A 21,782-nucleotide genomic window follows, 5' to 3' on the forward strand; every position below is an offset into this window, starting at 1 on the left:
CTCCTCTAGCCTCCTGGTGGAAGGTGTAATTATTGTGCCCTGTGGGAAGCTGCAGGCCTCTGGTACTGGGGTTGGCACCCTGCCAGCTGGGTGTGTGTGTGTTTGGAGTCAGGGGACAGCAATAAGGGTGCTGGGGTACTGGAAGGGTTCATCACTCCTCCACAAAAGGAGGGAAAAGTCACATGAGAACCTGACAAGAGTTTCCTGTTGTTTGGAAAAAAAAGTTGCCTTTTTAAATGACCTTTTTTGTTGCTCTTTGCGATAATTGGAAGTGCATGGCTACTTTTCCTCCTGCCTTAAAGGGAGACCTCTATATCTGGTGAATACTGATAGTGCTTAGTTCACAGGCCTTGTATTCAAACCCCAGCCCAGCCCTCCTTGTTCTATCCCCAGCCTCTCCCAGCATGCTGCATTCATTATGGTAATCTATGTGTGTCTTGGAGGGAACACAATTGATCAAACAATACAAAACAATTATCTGTTTAGGGGCTGGGGGGCTGGGTTCAGTGGGGTGGTAGTGGTGGGAGGTCAGTCAGTAGTTATGCACTTCTTAAACATATATAGATACATTTTTAGTTATATATTATTTTAAAGATGGAACATTTGTCTATAGAATGTCAGAAAACAGGGAAAAGTATATGTCCAATAAAAAAGGATTTTCAGGCCAATAGTTCAAAACCCAAAGATATTCAGTTTACTATCATGTATATTTAAAAGAAGCATCAAATAGTCACAGTTGAGAAGCTAGAGCTAGGAAATATTTGGTTCACATGCTTAGAGAATGACTAAAACAATGATTCAGACATCAAAATTGTTGCCTAACAGTGTAAGCAATGTTTAAATAGGTGAAAGACATAAATTATGTATTGCAAAGATCTGAATAGGACAAAAAAATTGAAATCATAAACAACATAAATGGTGCATCCCAACAGTGCTCAGACTAAAAATGTGTTTCTAGGACATGGGTGGGACTGAAGCAGATACCAAGTCAAGACTGAAACCAGGAGACTGCTCAGCCTCTTTCTGTGTCACTTGGGCCCTCTCCCAGCCGGTAACAGGACACTCTTTAAGACCACATGCTGGTCCATATATATGATGAGCCAGCAGAACCAAAATAAATCTATTTATTATGGGTGGCATACTGTCAGCTTTGGGGTAATAGTGACACGATAAGAAAAGGCTTGAATGAAGTCTAAAGCATTTGAACCAGAAAAAAAAGGAAGCTGAAATAAAACCTGAAAAGATCCTTTCTCCACATCACTTTTATTATGCTTAAACTCACTCCATAATGAAACCAAACAGGCCTCAGATGTGACACTCCTTCCGCTGTTTCTCACATCAGCTTTTCACAACTTTAATCAATGTGTCATATTGTGGAAACGTACAGTGTTGCCAACCAGTGAGAGCTGGTATTTGTATGTGTGTGTGTTGGTGTGTGACGTGGTATGCAAAGGGGCAGAGCGGATCTTTTTCTGTTACATGCGTGTGAGTCAGGGCCCGTGACACATTTTCATCCAAGTATGATTTGCGGACACGTGGCCCTGGGGGTCCCTGGGTTGTGGGTGTGAGCTGGATCTGAACAGGCTCATCCCATCTGAAAGCCACAGGCATGTCTGGCACACTTCCACATGCCTGTTACGAGACGTTTGGCAACAGCGAAGGAGATGTAAATACTGAAGAGACAGAAATTCTGCGTGTGCACTAAATAAAGAGTATAAAGAGTACGCTAATGCATCTTTGCACTGTTTAATTACTTATATAAGAGTTGTATTTATGAGTTGCTTTTTTCACATAAATGCAAAATGTGTCAAGCTGAACAATTCCTTGGACCGCTGCCTCTTAAGAATACTTGTTGCAGTCTGTTTGTGGAGTTTGGGGTGTGTCACATCTTTGACATATTTTGGCTTCAGCCGCAGTCACAGTAGTGAGTCCCACATTAGTTTAATCCAGCTCCTGGCACACAGGTGTGGAGTTTCTGTAATAGGATAAACCAACCAGTGAAAGTGTGTGGTTAATGCACAGACAATTGTTATCTATCGCTACAAAGTTAATGCTGCTAAAGTGATAGTAACCAAGGGGTGTGAATTGGTGTGGGGGTTCTCCTACACAATGACATGAGCTTCTTTTTTTCTTTTTTCTTTTGGGAGCATCTTGCTGGCTGGTTCCCATTGTTCCCATTAAGTACCGTGCTCTTCATTTCACTGTAATGCGGTATTGACTGGAGCTGCATGCCCACAATCATCATTCAGTGTCTTCATGGATGATAAAATATGTTTCTACATTTAAAATCTATGCAGAGTGGAAGCATCCTGTAAAAGCCTATGAATAAATAGATTAAATGTGTAATAAATGTGTAACGTGAAACTCGGCGGTGGTCTGATTGTTGCTTTAGTGTTTCCTGTTGGCTGGTAGGTTAAATGGCCCTTGCCACATGAAAGCAAAGAGGGCCCCTGCTATTAATGATTAGACCATAGTAACAGATTCCTGACATGTTTGCCCTGGGTGGGGGGGGGTTGGTTTAAGAGTGGATGCAGCTACACAGCGGCGCATTGTGTTATATTTACAATATGGAAAGCAGAGAGCTCCCTAGATAGAAGTAGAGTATTCAAAGTGGGTGCAGATAGAAGTTGGCTTATCTTGTCAGTAAGGGGAAGTGGAGTAGAGTTAAAATGCTTTTTTTAAACAAGGAAAAAAACCTGGTCGAGCATATTTACTTGTGTACAACCTGTTCATCTGGTCCGACTGTAAAGGAAGTGAGTGGTGACAGACCGAGAGAGAAAGAGAGAGAGCAGTCTAGAGCCGATTCAAAGCCTTGAAGGCTGCGTGAGGTGTTCGTGATGTCAGAGCAGGGAGGGGGACTGGGGGGGAGTGAGAGGGGGCGTGGCCAGCTCAGCTGAAACTCTTGCAACACCTATCTGGCTCCCTGAGAACAGACAAGAGACAGTATTGTTCGAGGAAGCTCTAGCCCTGTGGGAAACTTAAAGTCAAAGGGATTCAATACAAACTCAAGAGAATTCACCAGGGATTTTATTAGAAAAAAAAAGAAAAGAAAACACCCTTCACAGTAAGTCTTCTATTGTGTCCACATAGTACCTGTCAAGCTGTGTTAAATAGTCTGGTGGTTTTAATGTTTTATTTTCCTTGTGTGCTCTCTTTAATTTTGTGCTTCACTTGTGTTTTTTAGTATAAATCACACTTGGTGTATATGTGTTACCAGTTAGCTTCTTGTGATTTCTCACCTAAGGCACAGTTTCTCAATGAGTGCACAGGAAAATGGGTCTTCAGTAGTTCAGAGGAATGTAGGTTGTTACCTTCTAGGTCAGTATCAGGTGAGAAAGTGCTTTATAAATTCTCCTTAACATTCATATCCAACCTCACTGTCGCGCAGTGTATTTTCTTTTTCTTTTTTCTCCAAAAAGAAAAGCAGGGAAGAATTGTTCACAGATCTGTTGTAGTGTAGCCCAGTGTCAGAGCGGAGCAGATGTTTCTCTGACACAGAGAAGTCCTGCCTCTTGTTGTTCTCAGCAGCAGCAGCAGTATGAAATTAGAAGCTGGCCCGCCGCCTGGCACAGTTTTTTGCTCCCCCGCAGTTGCAGCAGCATTTATAATTGCTCCTGTGTTAGCTCGAACTTACACCTGACTGACTGAATGTGCCCCGCTCAGCTCCCTTCCATTCACTGTTTCAGCTGTTAAGTTGTTTCTGCTAATGTTGCAAGTTGACCCAAAAAAAAATGCTCTAAAAAGGCAGGCATCTGTGACTGAAACAAAGCCAGTTATTTTTTTTTAATACCTGTCTCCCTGGTATGTTGTTGTGTCTTTTAATGAGATTGATTCCATTTTTGTTGGCAGCTTCTAGCTTTTCTAGTAAATTGAGGCTGAGGTGTATCTTACAGTGGTTTGTGTATCACATGACATTTCTGTTTATGGACTGTAAATCCACATTTGTATCAATAGTCCGGTGTTGGCTTGTGTACTCAGCGGTGTGTGATGTCTTTCTACCCCTCTCTCTCCCTCTCTCTCTCTCTCTCTCTCTCTCTCTCTCTCTCTCTCTCTCTCTCTCTCTCTCTCACTATGCTGAAATGTCTCTTTCTCTCTCTCCGCAGTTGTTTCAGTGGAAGCAGTTGGAGAATTTGTATTTCCGTGAGAAGAAATTCGCAGTGGAAGTGAACGACCCGCACAGGTTAGAGAAGCCACTTAATGTATCTAAACTGATCTTAATAGCTCCTTCCCCTGTATTTTTCTTAAGTGTTCCCATTTTAGCCGCAGTTGTCCTGCTACAGATGTCCTTAACCTACACCTTGCACACTGTGAAGGGCATCTGCGGCTCCCTGGCCCCATTTAGGACAGTGTGTTAATGGCTTTAACCTGTCTGTTAAATGAGTGTTTTCCTGCTGTGTGTAAGGGCCAAATGGGGTTTTTCTTTCAAAGGTTGTTAAAAGAAGCTCCACTCTTCACACATGCTTTAATGTGGCACCTCCACTTCACCAAAGCTCTTATTAAATCCTACTCTCTGCTTCAAAATGAGTTTAATGTCACTGCTCCTCTCTTCTTCTGTATATTATTACACCCACAAGTTTAATTAGACAAAGATTTCTCGTCTAATCTTTGGTTGACACGTCTTTTATTAAAGCTTTACTTATCTGCCTTCAAGTGTTTAGTTCTTTTTGTGGTAATGAGTATCTGTCTGATTATTATTATTGTTATCATCCTCTACAGAAGAACAGTGACCAAGAAAACTTTTGGACAGACCGGTCTTGTTATTCACACTTGGTATGCCAGCCACTCTCTGATTAAAACCATCTGGGTGATGGCCATCAGTCAGCACCAGTTCTACCTGGACAGGAAGCAAAGTAAAGTGAGTCTGACTCCTCCAACCTCCCTTGCGCCACCTTCACTGACTCACCGCTTCATTCACACAACAGATTCTGGTTTGATCCCTACTCTACACACAGCAGCTTGTTTTATGACCCACATAGTTGACACACACACCTATGCGTTATGTAATGTGACACCATTATGATGTAGCTTAGGGTGAGAACATTTGTTGATAGAGTTTAATTCACTTCAGCAGGAGTTCTAATGCTGACCTTACCTCGAACTGTAAAATTACCACAGAAGTAGCTACACAGAGTCTTTCTTCCTCTTTCAGTTTGATTATGAGCATTAATTGGGGTTATAAAGCGATTGTGAAAGTGCGACAGCTGATTGCAACAGTGACTGATCATCATGTGATGCATGAGCTGATATGCGTCCCGTGCGTACTTGTGTAAATATCTTGATAAAGCGATATAACAGGCCTCCAGGTTTAATGCCAATAGATCTCATGCTGATTAGCCTTATGTTTGGAAACATTTGTCAGGTTTTTGGGTGTAAAATGAAAAGAACTGCTGTTATCTATTGAAGCAGCAGAAGGTTAGGTTAGATAAAATAGAGCTTTTAAAGTGGAGTAAACTATTTTTATCACTCCTCCCAAAGTAGGCAGAATGAAATAGTGTTGACTTTTATTATTATGCATATTTTTGCCTTGTGAGTGGTTGAAGTGGCATATGTTGATTTCAAAATAAACTACAATGTGGCTTATGTGAAGTGTTTAGTTTGGAAAGGATGTGTGTTTTATATTCAAATCATTGAGAGTAAATAGGGAAAAGCCACAGTTTGTTTACAGCCTAGGTCCTTGTCAGTGTACCCTGAAAATACACAAGCCACCTTTATGTGTTAATGTTTATGATGCATATTTGTAGAGCGTGGCGCTATTAACTAGTGTGAGTGGTGAGTGATGTGCGTTTTGTGGCAGAGATGAACGAGCGGGTGTGCAGCCGCAGTCAAATGAGGTTATTCAGCTACTGTCTCTCTCGAAGGCAGATGGTGTGTCAGCGTTCATCCAGGAATAGAGCCCACACTGATTGATGAGAGAGCAGTGCGCCCGGAGTACCCAGCATGCAAATGGTGCCGCCGTTACGGCAGTGCGCTATCATTAAAATGAAATACTCACAATCCCTTCTTCACTTCTCGTTTTCCCCTCCTCCCTCCCTCTCCCTCCCTCTCCTTTTCCACAACAGTCCAAGATGACCACGACCAGGAGTTCAGGAGACATCGCCATGGACCTCACAGAGATCTGCGCCCCGCGGATCAGTAAACTGTCCAGTCTCGAGAGCAAAGATCAGCTCATAATGGCCAGCAACGGAAGCCTTATCTCAGCCGGTATGCAAAGAGTTAATCAGCTAATGGCCTCTCTCTCTCTCTCTCTCTCTCTCTCTCTCCAACATCAAGCTGATGAATGATGATTTATGGCTATAATTTGTCGTTAATCAGACACCTGCTTTTTACAGGTTCTGCTGACTCCGAAGTCAGCGAGGAGCAGAAAAAAGAGAAGATCTCCGAGTTGAAAAAGAAAGAGAAAGACCTTCAGGATACACTGACAAAGAAGCTGGAGGAATTAAAAAAGATCTGCATGAGAGAAGCTGTGAGTACCTCTCATCTATCCTGTTCTCTTCTGTTTAAAGCATCTACACTCTCAGCTAACCACTGCTTGTTGTTTTCATTTGCAGGAGCTCACAGGCAGATTGCCCAAAGAGTATCCCTTAGCCACAGGTGAAAAGGCCCCACAAGTTCGACGCAGGGTTGGGACAGCCTTCAAACTGGATGATCTTTTCCCTTATAATGAGGTCAGTAAAGCTGTTGCCATGTTGTGTTTTTTGTTGTGAGGTGTTTCAATGCGTTATGTAATGTAGCATGTCACTCTTGGAGGAAACACCACCATTACACCACTGTCTTTGTTTACCAAAAGATCATTTAGGCTTTAAATGAGGATTAAAGAGTTTCGAGGCTTACATTTAGAGTTTGGCCATGATCAGTGAGTGTCTCATATCTGATTTTTATGCCAGTCAAATTCATACACGATCCACATGATCCTTCATGTCACGTACACAGTAACTCAGACAGTAGCGTCACAGCCCACACACACACACATCATTGGTGGGGAATTTGTTCTGCATGAGTGAAGAAGGCACAAAGGTTGCATTTTGTGAGTAACAACCTCGAAAATGTTTGGGACAATTAACTTAATCAGACACATAAAAAAACGTCACCTGGGGGCACTGTTTTATTCCAAGATTTGTTTGTGTGAGAGTAAGAGATGGTTCTGTAACCTTTCACTTTGTTTTGGAGAAAAAAGTAAGTTTTTTATATAGTTTGTGTCTTATATGAACATTTATATTCAATCTTCCATTAAAGAAAAGTTATTAAAATGTATGTGTATGCTGTCTATTATAGTTCCTATAAAGAAATACAGAAGAAACCAAGAAAATATTTTAGGATTTATCTCGACAGATGAATCAGTAATGAAAAAAATTGTTAGTTACAGCTCTAGAAATGAATATAAATAAGAATATGTCAGAATACTGAAACTGTTGTCAGATAAATTCCATATTGTATCTAATCACTGGAGACGTCTGAAGTCTGTATTTTCTGGAAATTCCCCATTAACTGTGTGTCTGTTCCACTTTTCCCTGTAGGACCCACATCTGAGGAATCTGGAGAGCAGGTTCGCCTTGCAGCAGAAGATCGTGGAAGCGGCAATCAAACTTTCTAATGAGGAAGACCTCTGCAAGACGGTGAAGAAAAAGAGGAGAAACAACTATCTGGATGCAATGAGGAAGCTGGAGGACATTGAGAAGGAGATCAATGCATACAGGATCAAGAAGGGAAAGAAACCCACCCAAAGAGCTTCACTGATTCTAGCAGGTACACAGAAAACACACACAAATATCATGCAATGCTTTACCCGCATATTAGAACATGAAACAGAAAACCACAGTGCAGAGATATTATCAGAAAATGCATTATTGGAAGTGTCTCTGAGGATCATTTTCTCTTCTTCTGTTATCAGATGATGTCAACCCTTCAGACCTCAGCTCTCTATCTGACAGCCTCACTCTGGATGATGGTAAGTGCTCGGGCATAGTCACGCTCTGTGCGCATTTGTTGACTCCCCTCCTCCCTCCACCCTCCTCTCTTCATTTCTGCATTATCCATCGGTTCTAACAAAGCTATTACTTTTATCTCCCAGACGACGAGGTCGGCTCCCAGAGGCAGCGATCGAGATCGGTCCAGTACTCCCCGAGACCCCACCATGCAGAAACTCTGGACATCCATTACAGCAAAGACAGACGAGCCTCCTCCAATGAGCAGCATGCAGACAGCAGGTATACAGTCTGCACCGAAACCAAACATTAATATTTGTAAATCTCCAGTAAGTCTCATCCTGTTGTTTTCATGGACGGAGCTAGTACAGACCTGTAGACTAGCTCCAGAGCTACATTCCTGCCAGTCACCTCCTCCCTCCTTCTCCTGCCTCAACCAACAATCTCCCTCTTATCAGCCCAAATGCATTGGCTTTAAAAATAGATGGAAAAAAAAGAACATGTTGCTGCCTGTGAAGGAGCACACAACAATCCCTCAGAGGAGAGAGGAAAAGGGAAACAGGAAAGCTTTTGGAAACGTTGTTTTTTTAAAAGGCAGCGACTTTATGTGTTTACAAAATATGATATGCGTGATGTGTTTCCCCATCACCTCCAGAGATTTAAAATTATTTTAAACAGTCGTGATGCTTGCCGTTGCATGAAAAGAAAGTTCAATGGACTATGAAATGACAGTCACTCAGATGGAAGCGATGGTTTAAGCGCTGCATTCAGGCATACCCAAGGTGTGCTTTTTGGGTTTGTTTTGCTTCCTTCAATTTTTGAGAGCAAGCGAAAGCAGAGAGGAGCAGTGTTTTTCTCGATAAAAGGCTCTGACCTAAAGAGGCAAGTGCCCTGAAAACATTGTTCTTATCTGTGTTCCAGATTAAATTACTGCCAAGTCCAGGAATCACTCCACTACAGTCACCGCGATGCCTTATCAAGCCACAGCAGCCCGTACAAACCGGCTTCCAGACAGCCACGTGACGCCCGCAGCATGCCCCCCACCCCCCTCCTCACCCGCAACGCCTACAGCAGCACCCAGCTCAGGTACGGCATCTGAATGTTTCTTTGAATTTTATTTATTTTGGGAAGGGTTTGAAGAGTAACACAGATTAAAAAAGAAAGAAATTCACTCCTATTGTTTTCTAATTGTAGATCAGAGGACGTTCCACAACATTTCCGCCAGCGTAGCGGTAGTCTGGAGTCTCAGTCTCAGTTCATGACGGAGACCGAACCCCCCGCGCCAACGTTCGCCTTCTCCCCGGCCCGACGCAGCAACAGCACCGAGGTCCTCGACGACGGCTCCTCCTACACGAGCCAATCCAGCGTCGAGTACAGCGTCCCCGGTAACCACACCCATCGGCGCAGAGTTCGCGGACGCCACAGGAAAGACCTGTACGCCAACACGGGCAGTATGCCCAACCTGGCTCAGCCGGACACCCGCTGTTACGCCTACCAGCCTCGGGCCCGACCCACCACGACGGCCTACTACGTCACGGGCTACCCCAGCTACACAGAGCCGGAGTCTTACGCCAACGGAGCCTACATGTACGACAACGAGATGGAGGGACACTACAACGTCAATCCTTCCTATCACCCCACCCCGACAGGGTACCACAGTCACGACGTGCACGGTCACTACAGCAATGATGAGATGGACGGCATGTCGCAGAACCCGTACGCGACCTTGAGGCCACCCAGGAACCGTCCGGTGCCCAGAAGCAACGAACAGGTCACTAAGAACATCCAGAAGGCTTTAGTGGCTGAACACTTGAGAGGCTGGTACCATCGTAACGCTGCACACAAACAGCCTGCATACAACTACGACTATGACAGAGGGTCCCAGCAGAGCCTGGGCTATCAGACCATGCCTGCACCCTACAGCCACACCAACAGGAACATCTCCTACTCATCAGGTTAGATCAGTGAACCACACATCAGTGTGAAGTGAAACATGCAGCTGATCCTAATTTCACATGTATTTGGTGGTCATTACTAATTTGTGTGTTTTTTGTTTTTTTTTCTTCCCAGTGTCCTCAGCCTCCTCTACTGGGAACTGGCACAACCACGTTAGTGGAGGTGGTGGTGGTGGTGGTATGTTGGAGTATGACATGCCCATGCATGCGCCGCAGTCCTACTCTTACAATACAGCCCCCTACAGCCACTCTGCCCACAACAGGTGAGAAAAAAAAAACTTGGCTTCAACTCAGCTTTTTATCCAATAAGCCACTCCCTGATCCTCCTTATCCCTCGGAGCTAAGTGCTAGCTTTTAATTACCAGGAATGGATGGCTAAAAGACATATAAGCTGCTGTTCAAGTTTTGTTATTGCTTTACACACAGCTACATTGTGGACTAATGTGTATTTAGTGCTACTGTTTTCTTTTCCTTCACTCCTAAATACTGCAATCCACAAACTTCCACCTGCTTAACACTGACAGCCTGGTTCAGCAGTAGGATTATAGGATCTGTGCAGCCCCACAGTCACTTCTTCCTCAGAGCTTAAGAATGGTTCTCCTCTCCTCCTTTAACTATCCACCGGATCCCCACCCCCCACCCCTTCCTCCTGCTTTCTTATAGATACGGCGCCTCCTCGCTTTTAAAGGGCTCCTGGCACAGCCCTGACGGCCGGAGGCGCTGCGCCTTTTTCCCCGCTAGCTCTTCCTCCTCAGCTTCCTCCTCCACCTCCTCCCTGCTCTCTTCCTCCTTTCCTTCCTCTTCCTACTCCCCTGGCTGTGGAGCCAGGCAGGTGGCGTCCAGCCCCGCACAGCCACAATCCTCCAGAGGGCACAGGCTCAGTAAGGTGTCCTTTGCTAAAGGTAGCTCATAGTAAGTAAACAGCCATAGCCGGAGCCTGTGCGTTTTTTGCTTTTACTTCATTCTGTCCGCAGCGTGACTACATACATAGTCTGCTTGTTGATGTTTTTGAAGTGAACTTTTTTTGCACTTTTGAGATGTTTGACTGATCGTTTTTAGTGTCAATGTATGATGGTGAGGTAACTGCATGGCTTCTTTACACAACATGCCTGCCCTACTTCCTCCTCCAGCTGGCATATCGTCATCCAGTGGTCACATTTTTCTGCAGTGTGCCTTTTTACCGCTCAGATTTTAATTTTAATTTTTTTTGTTGTTGCTGTTTACCTACCTCTCGGCCCCCTCTTCTGCCCCCTCCCCTCTTGCCCATGTGCTGCCATTCACCCCTGACCTTTGCCCCCCCCCCCCCTCTCATGCGCAGATATCCCCCAGAGATGGGGTGGCGGAGCAGAGATAGGATGACGTGCCCTGCAGGGCCTTTAGAGAGATGTGACCAGGAAAATTAACCCCATGTTCCCCTCCCCAATAAACAAAGTCACTGCACAAAAGAAAGGGTGAGAGACAAGAATGTAAAAAAAAAAACTACCCCACATGTTTATGGTGATGGTGTGGTGGTGTGTCTTTTTTTGCAGAACGCTCCAAATCATTAATTTCTCATCGTGTTGATTTTATTTTAGTTTTGCGGGTGCCTTGCGGTGGTGGGAGAGCACTTGTGTGGCAGAGGGAAAATGTGACCCCTGAACATTGTTGCATTTTGAGCGCTACGCGTGTGTCTGTGTGCATCTGCTTTTTTTTACCGGGTGGGAATGTTTGACCCTGGAGTTGAGATTGACATTAACACGTTTAGCACGTTGTTTTACATTTCTTCTTCTCTCTTGATCTCGCAAGATCAAGAAAGAGATCACAGGATGGTTTTTACCAGCCCAGGGTTAATTCATTCTAAACTAAAATCTAAACCTGTCTTCAGCTCATTTTGCCACCAATCTAATATGTTTTGTTATGTTTATTTCAGATCTTACATAGACGTCAGCCAAATGGACCCATCCATCAACCAAATGCACACCGGAGAGGACCCAGAAGACAAGATTTACTGGCACGAAGACTCGAAACCGGGAACAATAGTTTAGTCGCTCTCTCTCATCACAGCGTACGACATTTTCACCGTGACATTGTTGTCATTGTGCCTTACACTGCACTTACCTGTTTGTCTGTACAAAGCGGGATACAAAGAATGAAGGAACTCACTTCTGCGGAATTCAGCACGTGAAAGTAAAATGAAGACTTTTTCATTTTACGTTCTGTTGTGAACACAAATGCCAAAACAGACCCGGACGCTTTTTTGTTTAAATCGTAACAAAAGCCTCACACGGGGGGGCGTCTACATGTCTGGATTGCGAGAGTTTGTGGTGATGGCACTTGTGCACTGAAACTATACCAGGAGCTGCAGTGGACTGTGTGGTATAGCCAAAAAGGGAAAGGGGGACTCCAGACTCCTTAACTCCTCCTAGTGTTGTTCTGCAGAGATGCCGGCGTCACAAACTGAGGATCGCCTCTATAAGACAGGCGTGTCCAAACTATTTCATAAAAGGCTGTGCCCCTGCAGATTTTTGTTCCAATCAAAAGCAAACAGTTCGACCAATCAGTTGTCTGAAGACTGAGATCATATGATTAAATGAGTTGAGCCTTCACTGGCATGAAAACCTGCAGCCACATGACCCTTTGTTGAATAATTTGGACACCTCCGCTACGTAAGAGGACACCGAGCCGCAACAAACGAACAACTATGACTCATGTTGTTCCGCCATTTACAAACACTTTAATGCACACTGTAACCACGAAGGAACAGACGAGGACTGATAGGACATTAACATAAAATGAAGGATGGAACTCATTAAAATTGAGTTAAAAAAAACAAAACTAAACAGATGGCTACTTCCTGGAACATTGTGCAGTCACCAGATCCAGTTTTATCACTGCATTGCTTGTAACTACCACAGTGCTTCCCGTACTCTTTTGTTTGTTTTACACACAAGTATTCAATCTCTCTCTCTCTTTCAATACTAGAATACCATTGAGCCACGTATCTGTACTTCTGTGTAACACCATTCGAGTATTACTCCCAAGACTCTTAACAGAGGTTACTGCCACATCTGATGAATCTCTGCAGGAAGATAAAACTTTCTTTAAAAAAAAAAAAAAACATGGTTATTTCATCCATGCTGGAAATCATGGACTGGTGCTCCCAATTTCTCTTAAGAGAACGAAGCTGTATGTAAATGTTGGTATTGTTAATACACTGGTTCTGTCTTTTTTTTTTTTTTTTAGAGCATTTTTATGTATTTGAAAAGCATGTAATATATAGTAAACAACTGTTGTTAAGCTGGTTCTTAGTAATTTGTATATTGCATTTGTTTGAATTAAAAATATCTGCATTTGAATGAGTTGTTTGGTTTGTATGTGGTTTATATTAAAAAAGGAAGGAAGGAAGTCGAGGAAATTTAAGCAAAAGAAAAAAAATGTCACCCCTCCGTGTGCAGGAAACAGGATTTAAATCCAAATCCATTAAATTAGGTAATTGAATGTCTGCTTAGGCTTGTTCAATTAACAGAATGGGGTTTGGAAAGAAAGCACAGCGACTGTCACTATTCACAGGGGGGGGGGAATGGATGAATAAACTTAAGTCTCTCACATTTTATGACTAACATGTTTTGTCACAGTGGTTTTTAAAACGGTGGTCTGCTTTCTCCACATAAACGGTTTGGAAAGTGCTTATCGGGTGCATTGGGGGAAGCAGATTATAGTTTGCAGTATAACTGGAGAGCAGTGGCAACAACTCAGTGGGTTTTTCTGAGCCTGTCAAAGTGAATGCAGAGCTGCAATCAGTCACGATGAGAGCTAATTATGAATAAATGATCTGTCTGTTTTTAGAAATGCTCTCCTGGAGCAGAACTGAAAGCTCTCGACACTCTGCTTGTATTTTCTCACCGCCTTGCTGTGTTGCCAAGCTGGTTTTCTTTTTTTTTTTTATGTCCTTAAGCCGTAAACCAACCAAACCAGTCTTTAAAACCCGTCACACCCACTATGAGCAATAACCTCTTCTTCTGTCCTCCCTGTGAATGACAAGCCAGTGTTTAGTGCAGCAAACCCTCCCTCCGGGCATCCACGTTATAGAAGTGGTGTACTTGCACATGTTGTATCTCCACCCCTTTGTAGAGCGCACTATAACCCTTCACCTCATTTCCCTCCCTTCCTTCCCCAGCCGGCACACATTTTCTCTACAAGTGTATCCTGCCACTGGTTGCCTCTTTCGTTAGGCCACAGTTGAGCAGCTTTCCTTGCTTGCTGTGCCCCCCCTCCTCCTCCTCCAGTACGCTTTTTGAGCGAGCTCAGGGGAGGTCTCCTATACTTCCAGCTCCTCGGCTTTACCCGAGGCAGCGAGAGAGGAGGAATGTTTTGTATCCAGCTGTCTCCCTCTGTCTCTGCTCCTCTGCTGCTTCACACCAGTTGCAGCCAGACATCAGGGGAGGCTGTTCCAGCTGACACTCAAATACATAAACAATGGACTCCTATGTGCCCCCCCCCCCCCCCCCCCCTCCTCATTTTAGCACAGTAACTGACAAAAAGCAAAAAGAGATGAATCCATAGCACACAGTGATGAAACCTGTGAAGAACTGAAAGCTGGCTCCAAATGTCAGACTCATTATCATGTTTACATCTTTGGTTAAACACTGTCTGATTTAAAGCTACGCTAAACAATACTTTTATATTAACAATGGATTCAATTACTATATACAAGGAGAAAGGCTGCTCAAAGTGTAGTAGCCACAAAGAATAATCACCAGACTGCAGCCCCACTGAGCTCTGTGGAGCATTTTAGCATCTTGAAGCTCATTATTTCGGTTTTATAGCCAACATCTTTCCTGTTTTGGTTCACTCTGGCTCCTCTAGCTGTTTCCAGCTAAAAGGCTCTCATAAATCAATTGTGCTGCCTGCCCAGCACCAAACAGCAGACAGACAAAGTTGGCAGCTTGCATAGTGGAGCATTAAGCAGCTAATAATATTTTTGTCAGGAGTTAGTGGAGACAAAAAGGAGATGAAACAGCTGGATAGAAACATGACTCCAATTGAACGCTGTTAACTGTGCATATGGGAATTGGCTATATTCTGCTTACAAGTTTGCCATATCGGTACCCCCCTGAACTATAAAGCTCATACAATCAAAAGAAGGCATAGCTCAGTCAAACACTACAATGCAGGAAACAGTGCATAGCATAAATATTGCAATAGAAAATTTACAAGTGATAATGTTGTGTTAGCCTCCAATAAAAAAAGAAAAAGAAATACTACCTTAAAAATATATTTTAGAAAATATTATTTCTGAAATTGTACACCTTGTTTTTCACCTGAACTGACATACGAGACTTCATTTTGAAAAGAGAACGTAATGTTAGCACGAACACTTGACACTTGGGGGCAGAATCATCCTCGCAACAACAACAACAACAAAGACACCTACACCTAAAGCACATGGGTGTCACATACGTGCTCCTAAACCCTGGCACAGGCTTCAGCCAAACTCAGATTAAAGTGACTGTAAATCATGTTGTGCTTTGGCTTCTCCAGGTTCAGCACATTTTACCTTGATCCAGGGAGTAATGGCTCTAACATGCCTTGTTCATGGGCTAATATGGATAACCTTCCATCAAGGAGTCACGGGGTTAAAAAAAAAAAAAAAAAAATCAGTGTGAGTGTATGCAAAGCCTATAGAGAGGGTTAAGCTTACATGAGGATACAGCAGACTGTAAAGGTCACAGTAGGTCACCATTAGTGTGTCACATGTTCGGCTGTAGCGTAGACCGAAGCAGCCGGACCTGCTCAATGACAGGCTGTTTGAATTATGAAGCTAACTAACCAGCTTAGCCAGCCAAAAGCCAAAGCCTCTCAGGCAAGCCAAGGAGAAACAGGGGGGGTGAAGGGTGGGTGGAGGGGGGAGTGGGGAGTGGGGATGGAGGGGTTAGCCTACAAACAGTGTGCTGTGTCAGTGTTGCCTGACCAAACAGAGTTAGACATTGTAGTTTCCTCCCTGACGCCTTTGTGTTGTGGAAACTAAACAAGAAGGCAGATGTTACAAGTCAAAACCCTGCACAAGGAGAGCAGTGTTGTTACCGAGCATCTTGTACAACAACAGCACAACAGCTTTGTTTTGGTGTCACCTTTGGAGGCAATTATGGTTGTTTCAAAATGACAAGCTAGTTTAAGCATTGTTGATTTGTGCAAAACACACACACAACCACAAATGTGCTGTTTTCTGCTGTGTAACTACTTCCTTCTTCTGGATTACACATCTGTTGAGGACAAAACACCAAAGAGACACCTGTTGAGCGTGCAGCAGTACACACACGTGTTGGTAGGATCCATACAGCAGCTGCAGCAGCCAAAACAAGGACCTCCACTGTGCCCTCGGAGACATGACTTTACTTGAGTTTATTGCCACCAGCGCTTGTGTTCACTCCTCCAAGTTGCACAATGTGGACAGAGATGAGGCGCAGCAGGAGAGGGTATTAATCACAGCTGTAAGACAGACGGGTAAAGCCTCGCAGCGCAAGTCAAAGTTAACCGGAGAGCCATTGGCATACTGTTACACCTGAGTATGCAGAGGTCATCAGAGGGGTTCCTCTCTGAAGGGTCATGCGTTACTAACAGAGAAATCCTGCTACCTGAAATGCTATTAAAAATAGATTAAAGTAATGTTGAAAGCAAAGGGTTAAGGTGTCCACTAGCTATCTGAGGTGATTACTCTTTTTAATGCCTACCATTTTTATCTTCATGTTTCCTTTTTCCTAACACGCCTTGCCTTCAAACCAAATAACAGAACATCATGTTCCAGATGGATTCTTGTTATCTGCAGTCAATTTCAATGGAATCCAATCGAAAAAAAAGCAGTTGAAGTAGCTGACACAGCAACTTCTCGGGTTTGGAGGTGAATGACTGCAGATGAATCCACTCCGTCACTGTGCAGCGCTCAGCTCTGCACACTATAATCTACTGCAGCCCATTGATTAGCATTGGGGTAAGTGAAGAGGAAAGCAAAGTTGGCCAATCCATCACCCAAGGGGCACTGTCAAGATTAAACACTCGGAGGTGCGGGAGGAATACTGATGGCTTTAGGTTAAGACCTCACACTCCTTTGAAGTCTTCATTTTAAACACTGACACAGTGATGTGATATGATGTGACTCAGTGTTTGGAGTTGCATGTATTTCACAGCTCAAGACAAAGCAGCACTTTCTTTTTTAGTCCAAGTCTTCTTTTATTTGCATGAAAATATAGTCGGTTGGTTTCTATTCAAATGGATGCTTAAGTAAACCATTACATTTTACGATAGGGAAGCATTATTCAAAAGCATAAAACCATTCAGAGAGAACAATTTGAGAACCTTGGCTGTGAAGTTTGTTGAGTGTGCACTTTTTATTCTTTGTTATATAAAAAGCAACCCTTGCGTAGCTTCCATAATTGTAGCTGAAAGTAAGCTGGCAGGATTGATGGCTGTTTCTGAGACTCATTAAATACAGATTTTTGAACCTAGAAAGGAGTGTGCAGTTGTGTTGAGCAGGAACACTGTAACGTTGCATAGCAGCGGTGTGAGGCAGAGCTGAGATGCCCTCACCGTGTCAGAGAAAAGTGCCTTGACAAGTTCTGGGTGGAGTGACATATATACCCTGAGGTATCTGATAAAGCCCTTCAGATAAGCTTATCGCTTGCTTCACTTCAAAAATACACACCTGTGTATACATATATGAAACAAACTGTTTTTTTTAAACAGGTTTTTTAAAGAGGTTTAGACAGGGATACTGAATTTCGTCACATCCGAGAAAGTCAAGATCTTTGGCTCGAGTCCAGTCACTCCTTCAGTTTGCCCTCCAGGAAGCTCTGGATCTTTTGAAAGTTCTCCTCCTGCTGACCCAGAGCTTCCAGCAAAATGCCCATTGGTGACTTCTTCAATCCAGCACCTTCTATCTTGTTCTCCAGTTTATTCTTCATGTTGCGGAGGCGAAATGAAGAGTGTGCAAATATCACTGAAAGACAGACGGGAAAGTGACTGTGTTAGTGAAGTTTCAAATGTTCAGCAATAACAAAGCTATAAAACTCAAGCTATAATAACATCACGCTTTGAGAATTTGAAACATATTTCATTGATTTTGAAGAAACTAAGATTATTTCACAATACTTCAAAAACACAGTTCATTACATTGTGAAATATATTTACTATACAATGAATTGTATTTAATCAGCATATAAATTAAATACTTGTCTGACTTCCACTATTGTCATCTTCAACTTACAAGCTAAAGGTAAAGTAATTGCTGTCATGAACACCATGACGCTCCCCAGCATAGATATTACGAAGTAGCTGGCGACCATGACAACCATCACAAACGCTGTGGGGTTCTGCCTCTTAAAGTTGTTGATGACGGCTCGGTTCTCCCCCGCCCACACTGAACCCAGGAAGACGGCCGACACCACGGCCATAGCTGTGAACATCCCCAGAGGGTTCAGGAACCTGCGGGGTAGCAACACAAGGACACATGAGAACAAGGGCAACAGAGCTGCTACAGTACAGACAGGTTGTTGTGTTGTCACTGGCTCCACCTAGTGGTCAGATGCTGATTGTACAACAACAACAAAAACTCTAATCATTGACCTTTTTGAACATAATTTTAGGTTTACAGATGAGGGTGATTTTATGTTTGGATTTTAAATCATAAGTTACGTTTATTATGCATGCGTCAGCTGGCAAAACAGCAACTGTATGCTCAAATTTTTGTGATGTCCGTCAACATAATGGTGAAAAAAATCCTCTTAAAGACTCCATAGGTAGAGCTGAAACAACAAGTTGATCAATCAATTATTTTGTCAATGGAAATTAATCAGCAACTATTTTGATTACTGATTGTTTCAGAAAATAAAAAAAAACCATCTAAACATTTTTTGGCTTTTGCTTCATTGTTTCTGACTCTTTATCTATGGGTTTTTGACTAAGAGCCAGATAGAACAAGCAATGTGAAGGCATCAGTTTTAGGCTCTAAATCATTTATAATAATAGGGCATTTCTCATTATTTTCTGACATTTTATAGATTCATCAATTAAACAGTTACTTGCAACGACAATTGAGAAATGAATCACGTTTGAAAACAGTACATCAAATCACAAGCTCACACATAGACACACATACAGAAAAGAAGCTTAAATTAAGACTATGCTTTCCAGCAGTATTCTTACTACCCTATTAGTCGTTTACATTAGGACAGAGATCTTCATCCAAAGCAGGTTAAACATGAGATACAGCACATAAAGAACCAGTCACAAGTTTAGACAAGTGAATGTATATCATCACACCTACTCTAGTATTCAACCTTTCCAGACACCTTGTACCTTGGACAGGAAACTTTAGTGTGACAAATCCAGCGTTGGCATGCCTTTGCAGTGATGTCATAACCTCAGTTAGCTGGACATGAACTTTCCACCAGCACACTGACAACAATCCTGCTGTGCATGAATGATTAGTATACAGGACGATTAACCTGTTTTCTGTTGTTGGATGAACTTGAAATCTCTCTTGAACTGCTGTATGATGGATCCTCTCATATTGTCCTATTTGACACTGTAACTGCTGCCCATCTATTTCCTCCCTTACATCAGGACATCTATACACCTCACTGCTATGTTTCTTACACTTTCTGACTTTGTCCTTTTACATTAGAACGAGACTGCTAAACCATTGATGTATTTGTCTGTAGATAAGAATCAAGAAACTGCAGCACGGGCATTATAAAAAACAGTGCTGCTATTGCATTGTTTGTCCACCAGAGAGCACTGACAAAATCAAAAATGTTAATTCTTAAAAATATCTGCATGAATCATGATCATATATTTTTATATTAACTCTCAAATATCAATTCAGTATCTGCCTCCAACATCCAGCTTCAGCCAGGCTGTGAGTGAACATCTGCAGTGTTGGAACACAAAGGCAGAATTTTTTACTAAAAATGATCAATGCCAGAGCCACTTTCATTCAGCAACTCCATCAACACATTAATGATGACATGACATGACGAACCCTGGATATGTCAAAGTTCAGCCTTGTCGATGGTCACGGGTCACTCCTGACGAAATATCATCTCACTGACGAAATTTCCAATACTGGACTCTCTCCCTGACCGGGGGATTCACAGAGACAGCTGATTAAGCTGCTGTTTTAACATAACGGTGCTATCTCTAGTGCAACAGCTGACCAGACAAATGGCTTAATGAGGCCTGCATAACCATAGCAACAATATGTCATCACACAGCTCAGTGGACTAAGTGTGACGGGGCATCACTATTTTTAGCAAGCTTTTTAAGACTTTAAATGGAACAAAGTGTCAACTTAAGCCAAGATATTTCATGAAGGAGAAATGTACTTAATTGTCTCCTGATCTGAGGGAATCTACCTTGTATAGAGTTCAAGCTACTTTTAGGTTGCTGGCTTCTCTTTTCTCTCTCTCTCTCTCTCTTAAACCTCCTGCTGTCATCGGGTCAGTTCTGACCTGGGAGGACAACAGGCATTAACTCAAAAATGAGGTATAATTTCATTTAAATGAGGCTAGCTAAAAAAGGCCTAACACAAAATTGGGTGATAATTTATACCTTATGCTTTATAAACAGTCAAACCAAACTGGGTCAACTCTAACGCAGTGGGACAAAAGTTGACAGGAAGATTAATTCAGACTGGATGTCCCAGCAGAACACATGATGTACTATTATGTTCAGATGTGCTCAGATGTTAGGCAGCCCCAGTTTTCTAGCTCTCAGTCATTTGCATTAATAATAAATGACACGTTTCAAAGAAGTTTCCATCATGAAAAAGCGCATAAACTGGTTCTTGACTTTGGTAAACTAATGTTGAGAAAGTTCAAACTGAGCAAACATAACAGTATCACATGACAGCTGGCACACTATTTCCATTCATTCTTATGGGACTCACTCCAAGTACACATAAGCATAGTGAGTCTGCATCCTGCTTGTATCCTTGTTTTAAATCATTTCAGTACACTATAAACAGGAACAGCATAACGTGGATACATCTCTGCAAAGCTGACGTGGAACATGAATACCGTTTAACCGTGAAGCAGCAGACACAGAACAGCTGCTTTAATCATAGTTATCCTAAATAAGATCACGTTAACTCACCCGACAACCAGGAAAACAACGACAGCCAATGCCAAGTAATTAGTCTGATAATAAAGCAAGTTGCTGATAACTCTGTTATTCCACTTGGCCAGGTCTTTAACGTCTGGTTTGGCGAATCTGTCAGCGCCGGGGAAGAAGTCATCCCACGGCCTGAGCGGGGTCAGCTCCACTTTGGACATTTTCTCCTTTAACTGATCTGAACCTGAATCTGACAGCAGTGATACAGCCGGAAAACCACCTGCACATCCCCGATTCTCGCGACAACTTAACGGCAGCGCAAGCGCTTAAATCCCCGCCTCGAAACTCTCGCGAGTTTTGTGCGCTTCTGTTAGTCGTTGTACGAAATAATGATGTTTTTGATGTGATAATGCTGTAGTTAAGCCCTGGCCGAGTTTAAGCACAAAAGGCAGTGGCACTTGGTTAGAGTAAGAAAAAGCTAATAGGTCTCTTGGGACAAAATTATCACTCTCGCGAGATCTTTCGCAAATCTAGACTTACTATCTATGGTGCGTTCCAGTTTTACTCGGAAGTCTGAATCTCCGAGTTCTACGGTGTTTGTATGCTCAAAATACAGCAAAATGCGTTTCAACCATAGACTATATAAAAGAAACGTCTCAACTGCCTGGCATTGTTATTAATAGCTAATATTGATAGAACTGGTTGTCTGACGTTTTAACTGGAAGATTCAAACACAGCAGTGTGGCCTGCATAATGGGGGACCCAACCCACCCGGCCCATGGACTGTTTGTACCCCTACCCTCGGGTAAGAGGCTGCAGA

At 42.9% G+C, this 21,782-nt stretch overlaps 2 protein-coding genes across 2 annotated transcripts in view; one reads left to right on the forward strand and one right to left on the reverse strand.

Moving 5' to 3' along the window:
* Positions 1 to 12,976, forward strand: part of frmd4ba (FERM domain containing 4Ba) — a 28,470-nt gene extending 15,494 nt beyond the window's left edge. The window contains exons 12-23 of the mRNA XM_053315757.1: positions 4,104 to 4,180; positions 4,717 to 4,855; positions 6,060 to 6,201; positions 6,330 to 6,463; positions 6,549 to 6,665; positions 7,515 to 7,743; positions 7,889 to 7,945; positions 8,069 to 8,204; positions 8,844 to 9,008; positions 9,117 to 9,877; positions 9,993 to 10,140; positions 11,787 to 12,976. Coding sequence (XP_053171732.1) covers positions 4,104 to 4,180; positions 4,717 to 4,855; positions 6,060 to 6,201; positions 6,330 to 6,463; positions 6,549 to 6,665; positions 7,515 to 7,743; positions 7,889 to 7,945; positions 8,069 to 8,204; positions 8,844 to 9,008; positions 9,117 to 9,877; positions 9,993 to 10,140; positions 11,787 to 11,901 — 2,220 coding nt within the window. The 3' untranslated portion in view covers positions 11,902 to 12,976. The remainder of the gene's footprint in view (positions 1 to 4,103; positions 4,181 to 4,716; positions 4,856 to 6,059; positions 6,202 to 6,329; positions 6,464 to 6,548; positions 6,666 to 7,514; positions 7,744 to 7,888; positions 7,946 to 8,068; positions 8,205 to 8,843; positions 9,009 to 9,116; positions 9,878 to 9,992; positions 10,141 to 11,786) is intronic.
* A 4,620-nt stretch (positions 12,977 to 17,596) lies between these two features.
* arl6ip5a (ADP-ribosylation factor-like 6 interacting protein 5a) lies at positions 17,597 to 21,249 on the reverse strand. The gene is made up of 3 exons (XM_053315897.1): positions 21,005 to 21,249; positions 18,117 to 18,334; positions 17,597 to 17,849 (listed from the first exon to the last, which is right to left on the reverse strand). Exons 1-3 carry the CDS (start codon positions 21,181 to 21,183, stop codon positions 17,674 to 17,676), a joined length of 573 nt encoding a protein of 190 aa, XP_053171872.1. The 5' UTR covers positions 21,184 to 21,249; the 3' UTR covers positions 17,597 to 17,673.
* Between the last annotated feature and the right edge of the window lie 533 nt (positions 21,250 to 21,782).

The sequence above is a fragment of the Scomber japonicus genome, chromosome 3, assembly GCF_027409825.1.
Source record: "Scomber japonicus isolate fScoJap1 chromosome 3, fScoJap1.pri, whole genome shotgun sequence".
NCBI classification, from domain to species: domain Eukaryota; kingdom Metazoa; phylum Chordata; class Actinopteri; order Scombriformes; family Scombridae; genus Scomber; species Scomber japonicus.

Excerpts from the sequence above, each read along its gene's own strand:
- arl6ip5a (XM_053315897.1), bottom strand. The coding sequence starts at position 21,183 with ATGTCCAAAGTGGAGCTGACCCCGCTCAGGCCGTGGGATGACTTCTTC. Across the intron at positions 18,335-21,004 it reads GTTGTTTTCCTGGTTGTCGG|GTTCCTGAACCCTCTGGGGA; the intron begins GTGAGTTAACGT and ends GCTACCCCGCAG. Across the intron at positions 17,850-18,116 it reads AATTACTTTACCTTTAGCTT|TGATATTTGCACACTCTTCA; the intron begins GTAAGTTGAAGA and ends TCTGTCTTTCAG.